The sequence below is a fragment of the Herpailurus yagouaroundi genome, unplaced genomic scaffold, assembly GCF_014898765.1.
Source record: "Herpailurus yagouaroundi ecotype Mexico unplaced genomic scaffold, PumYag 194, whole genome shotgun sequence".
Lineage (NCBI taxonomy): Eukaryota > Metazoa > Chordata > Mammalia > Carnivora > Felidae > Herpailurus > Herpailurus yagouaroundi.
The window spans coordinates 2,601,737-2,608,333 of NW_024412425.1; the positions used below are offsets into that span (position 1 = coordinate 2,601,737).

General features: G+C 34.3%; 1 protein-coding gene across 1 annotated transcript in view; it reads right to left on the minus strand.

The window, feature by feature from the left end:
- Positions 1-665: 665 nt before the first annotated feature.
- The window catches only part of ZNF569 (zinc finger protein 569), a 9,160-nt gene continuing 3,228 nt past the window's right edge, over positions 666-6,597 (minus strand). The window contains exon 3 of the mRNA XM_040445665.1: positions 666-3,784. Coding sequence (XP_040301599.1) covers positions 1,959-3,784 — 1,826 coding nt within the window. The 3' untranslated portion in view covers positions 666-1,958. The remainder of the gene's footprint in view (positions 3,785-6,597) is intronic.

Sequence of the window (6,597 nt, forward strand, 5' to 3'; positions counted from 1 at the left end):
ATGCGAAAATTCCCTCTGGTCTGATGCAGGCATCTATCCTTGGCTTGCTTGACATGTCAGAACATTATTCACATTTTACAGTAGGTATGAATGGCCCCTACTCAATCTGAAACCAAGCCAAATATAGGTTTTGGTTTTTTTTCCCCAAGTGGAAAGCTAGTTATTCCAACAATTAACTATTTCTTTAGTTTCTTCACTGCCTTCAGCTAAGGAAGAATTTGTGTTTGAAATAAACAATTTTAAAATTGGCATCAATACACACACACACACACACACACACACACACACACACACACACACATTGAATCAACATTGTGAGGAGAGGGTAAGCAAAGTGTCATCTTAATCCAGGTTTTGTTTGTGTATCAGTAAAGAGAATTTCCTACAAATTTTAGTTTTGACCATAAAGAATCCATTTTCAAGTTGTTTCTATAGGTCGTGTGCCATTTTGGTTCTTATTTTAGAGAAATTAGGAAAATAAGGAAAGGCAAAAAAGAATACAAAAATAGCAACATAATCTTGACAACCTGATTTGTTACCACCATTATATTTGCTTTCCTTTTTATTAAAGAAACGTTACAGGTAAATATAACAATTCCATCTAAACCCCTCCCATTTCCTGAAAGGCAACCAATGTCATATGTGGATTTATGACCAATACACAGTACTGTTCTTTGCATTATTTTATTAAACTTATACAAATGTTACATCTTCTCATTGTACATTTTGCTTTTTCCTCTCAATATTATATATTGTGATCTACGTAACTATATGTCACATTTATACCTTCTAAATATTGTATTCTATCATAGCAATAATTACGTGGTATTAATTTATCATTCTACTGAGAATTTATGTCCAATTTAGTGTAATACAAACCACAATGCAGTGAACAGAGATGTGTATCTCGTGCCTCTGTATGTGTGCCTCTGAAGCCAATACACCAAAAGAGAAATGACAGCTTCATATTTATGTGTTCTTAGAGTAATCCTTCTACTCTAAAATAATAAATCTATTTTACTTTCATCATAGTTTTAGAATTTTGCTTTTTATATTCTGGTCTTCAATCTATCTGGAGTTTATTTTTGTATATGGTATAGAGAGCTATCATTTTTTGTTCATATGAATCTTCCATTTATTGAATAGGCCATTCTTTCTCCAGTGACTTCAGTAGCACTATCATACACAAAATTTCCATATCTCCTTTCTCCAATCCTTGTATCTGCTAATTTACTTAACAACACATTTAGACACCAGCTTTAAATAAAAGTACGTGATGCTATCTAGTAGACTGTGCCTTCTCTTTTTTCACTGTTGTCTCTGCTATTTGTGGTCCTTCGTATTCCTATGTAAAACTTTAAATCAGTTTGCGAAATTCTTAAAACATAATTAGCGAAAACTTTGAGTGGAAATACCTTAGAGATGAGAGAATTTTTGTTTTTAAAAATGTCACCTTTTTCAGACAATGTTATTTTTCTCAAAATTTCAGGTGTTATTTTGTGCCCTTGAAAATGTTTTATAACTTTATATGTATATATGTGTGCCTGGTAATTCACTGTTGTGTTTATCCTTAGACATTTTATATCAACATATTTTTGAATCAAATATTTCTTGTGTAAGAGGTTATTTTTATAGCTTCTCTTTTCCGCCAATCTTCTTACTTAACACGTTGGCTAGGAGCTCAATTGTAATATTGATATGCTGATAGTAGATATCTTGTTTCACATTTTAATAAGAATGCTGAATAATAAATATCTTCAGATATCTGTGAAGGTTTTTGATGTTCAGCTTTTTTGTTTCACAATTTGTCACCTTGGTAAAAATACTCGTTTCATAAATGTGTGACTTCTTCAAAAAGGCTTTCCACAGTCATAGTTTTCTGTTCTAGAACTGATTATGTGAAAGGAGATGCTAATTCTTTCTAAAGGCTTTTCCATATTCACAATATTCATAGTGTTCTACTGAGTATGAATTCTCTGGTGTCTAACAAGGTGTGACTTTTGGCTGAAAGCCTTACCACACTCATAACAATGATAAGGCTTCTCACCTGTATGTTTTCTCATATGAAGTGTAAGAGATGAGATTTGAGAGAAGGCTTTTCCACATTTACTACAGTCAAAGGGCTTCTCACCTGTATGACCTCGTATATGTATAGTAAGGGATGAGCTTTGGGAGAAGGCTTTTCCACATTTATTACATTCATAGGGTTTCTCACCTGTATGGCCTCTCATGTGCACAATAAGAGAAGTTCTTTGAGAGAAAGCTTTTCCACATTCATTACATACATAGGGCTTCTCACCAGTATGACTCCTCATATGTAAGTTGAGCAATGAGCACTGAGAGAAGGCTTTCCCACACTTATCACATTCATAAGGCTTTTCTCCTGTGTGACTTCTCAGATGAAGAGTAAGGGATGCAATTTGAGAAAAGGCTTTACCACATTCATTACAATCATAAGGTTTCTCTCCAGTGTGAACTTTCTGATGTGTAATAAAGTTTTGCTTTTGGCTGAAGGCTTTACCACATTCATTACATTCATAGGGTTTCTCTCCAGAATGAATTTTTTCATGTGCAATGAGATTTGATTTCTGGCTAAAGGCTTTGCCACATTCCTTACATATATACGGTTTTTCTCCAGTGTGAATTCTCTGGTGTCTAACGAGATTTGACATTTGAATGAAAGCTTTCCCACATTCATTACATTCATAAGGTTTCTCTCTAGTATGAATCTTCTGGTGTGTAATGAAGTTTTTCTTGTGGCTGAAGGCTTTTCTACATTCCTTACACTCATAAGGTTTTTCACCAGTATGACTTCTCATATGTACAGTAAGGGCTGAACTTTGAGAGAAGGATTTTCCACATTCATTACATTCATAGGGTTTCTCACCCGTATGAATTCTTACATGTATAATAAGCATGGAAAATTGAGAGAAAGCTTTTCCACATTTATCACATTTATAAGGTTTTTCTCCTGTATGACTTCTCATGTGAAGAGCAAGGGATGCAATTCGAGGGAAGGCTTTACCACATTCATTACATGCATAAGGTTTCTCCCCAGTATGAACTTTCTGATGTGCAGTGAGGCTTTGCTTCTGACTGAATGCTTTCCCACACTCATTACATTCATAAGGTTTCTCTCCAGTATGAATTTTTTCATGATCAATGAGATTGGATTTCTGGCTGAAGGATTTCCCACATTCCTTACATGCATAGGGTTTCTCCCCAGTATGAATTCTTTGATGCCTAATGAGATTTGACATTTTAATGAAAGCTTTCCCACATTCATTACATTCATAAGACTGCTCCCTACTATGAGTTTTATGATGTTTAATGAGTTTTTCCTTGTGGCTGAAGGCTTTTCTACAGTTTTTACATTCATAGGGTTTCTCTCCAGTATGAATTCTGAGGTGTCTGATGAGGTCCAAAGTTTGACTGAATCCTTTCCCACAGTGATTACATTTAAAGGGGGTTACTACAAGATGGGATGGATTAATGACAAATGATTTCATAGGTTCATTATATTCAGAATGTTCCTTTCTTATAAAGATTCTATCACTATTATGACAGTCAAAATTATTATGTTCTAAACACTTTCCAAATAAGTCATATTCATAGAGATTGTGACTGGAAGGAAAAAAGTCCAAGTTAAGAGGAAATGCACTGGCAAATTTCTTATGACATTCAATGACTTTTTCTTCAGTCAGTGTTTTTGTGAATTTATCTTCAAATTGTGTCAAAAGTCTGTCCTGGATTTTCTGACGCTCATCAATTCCCCATACTTCTCCTAAAACAGATTGCAAATAAATATCACTTGAAATATTTTCCAGTATTGTAACGTGAAGAAAATTTCAGAAAATATGCTATTATGGGATTGATTCTTGGTTTAAGACGTAGTTTCCCATTATAAAGCAAATTCCAAGTGCATGTATCTCCTATTTCCTTAGCTTTAGGAAATTCCAGGAAAAATACGAGTGGAGGAAGATAGTTAGGAATACAAATAGCTTTGATTGTGTTTAAAAATGGGATCTGAAACAAAACAGATAAACCGTTGCATAAATAAAAGGAAGAATGCAGATGTACAAATAAAGTTAGAAATGACACAGGAAAAAACAAAAATAGGAAGTTAAAAATCATAAAACTATTTTGCAGGACTCTATTAAAAAGATAACTTTATAAACTGCTTGACATAAGTAATTTTCTGGAAAATGCAAATTACCAAAACTGTACCTGTAAGAGGTAGAAACCTATATAAACCAACTTCCACAAAATGAACAGAAAAATACAAAAAAGCAATCCCTCAAAAACAAAACAAATCAAAAGGTCCAGAGAGGTTCACATGGGCATTTGAACAAACATTTAGGGGACATTTGCTTTCATGCTCTGCAGAATGTTGTAAAAGAAAAAAAAATGAGAATTCCCATTTTTGTGCATGTGAAACAAACATAACATTAACACCAAAATCTGACAAAGATGACAACCAAAAAAGCAAACTATATACCAATTTTACTTATGAATATCAATGTAAAAATTCTACCTAAAATATCAAAATGACCCAGAAGGAAAAAAAAGTGACCTAGAGCACATTAAATATAAGATACATCATAACTGAGTAGGTTTTTTTCCAAGTACATATATATGTTTTGCTACTAGAAAAATCTGTTTCTAATCAGCAAATACATTAATAGGTCAAAAGTAAAAAATCAAGTAATCATTTCCACAGGTATATTTAAAAGTTATAAAACTAAATATCTATTTTCCATAAAGAAACCTTCAAAAAATGGGACTACTTATTTAACTTCAGAAAAAGTACAGTACAGCTTAAACACAGTACACTTAAATCACAATTTTTAATAAGAAAAGTGGGGGGGGGGGGGGGGGGGGGGGGGGGGGGGGGTGGTACATTAAAGTTAGTACTACCACTACTACAGTACTGGATAGTGCATTAACAGAAGAAGAAATCAGAGGTATAAAAACTTGGAAAGTATAAGATTAACATTTTGGTCAACAACAAAACAATTTACCTACAAAATCAAGAGTGAAAAATCATTATAAAATATAAAAACTTCATTATATTCACTATATATAGGAAATTAATATTTAGTTTCAATAACATTCATATATACACAACTATTTAGAAACATAAGAATCATAATCACAACAAAAAATATGAAAAATATGTGAACAAATTTAATAAGAAATGTTGCAAAATTACAGAAAACTAAAATGCACACACAGATGTGACCAAATGGAAAGGTGTTATGGGCTGAACTGAATGTACCACAAAAAAGATATGTTGAACTCCTAATGGCCATACCTCAGAATGTGAAGTTATTTGGAAAGAGGATCACTGCAGATGCAATTAGTTAAAATGAGGTCATTCTGGAGTTAGGGTGACTCAATCTACTATGACTGGTGTTCTTGCAAAAAAGGATTCAATGTGAAGAGACAGAAACACAGAACACCATGTGAAAATAAAGACACAGACTGGAGTTATGGTATCACAAGCCAAGGAATGTCTGGGGCTACTAGAAGCTGAAAGACACGAAGGAAGGGTCCTTCCACTACAGGCTTCAGATGGTGCATGGCCTGCCAACACCTCGATTTAGTATTTTTAAGCCTCCAGAACTGTGAGAATAAATTCCTCTTATTCTTTTTTTTTAATTATTTTTTTTAATGTTTATTCATTCTTGAGAGACAGTGTGAGTGGGAGAGGGGCAGAGAGAGAGACACAGAATCTGAAGCAGTCTCCAGGGTCTGAGCTGTCAACACAGAGCCCAATGTGGGGCTCGAACTCGTGAACCACAAGATCCTGACCTGAGCAGAAGTCAGATGCTTAACCTGAGTCACCAAGATGCCCCTAAATTCCTGTTATTCTAAGCCACCCAATTTGTTGTACTTTGTTATGGCAGCTCTAGGAAGCTAAGAATAAAGGCATTATCACATTGCTGGAAAAGAACATTCAATACCGAAAATAACACTTACTCACAAGCTAACCTAATTTCAATAAAAATGTTTGAAAATACAGGTAAGTAACAGCTCAAAGGAAAATGAAGATAGCGGTTGTCACCTTAGGAAATGTATAAGAGAATAACTACTTTTCAATGTGTCCTTTTGTACTATAAGCACATATTATGTATTTTAAAAAGTAAATAAAGTTGTTCTGAATACTGCAGTAATAAAGTGAGAAAAAAAAGGGCAGGTTAAAATTGGATCAGAGAGCTGGAACATAAAACTGGAAGAGCCTACTTAGCATGACTGGATAAGGAATACATATGTACTGTGAGCAGAAGGGAAAACAAAGAGTGAAAAATTGAGCTTAAATATGGTAGAAGAAATACATGAATTTATCTCATCCCACTCCCAAGCACACCAATGTGAGATAAAGAAGGAAAAACATATCAACTAACAAAGACAAAGACCACTCTACCCTAAAGGAGATGGAGGATCTCTTAAGAAATGAAAGCAGAGTGGCGGTTGCATGGCTCAGTCAGGTTAAGCATCCAACTCTTCATTTAGGCTCAAGTTATGATCTCACTGTTGTGGGATCGAGCCAAGCCCTGTGTCAGGCTCCATGCTCAGCTTGGGATTCTCTCCACC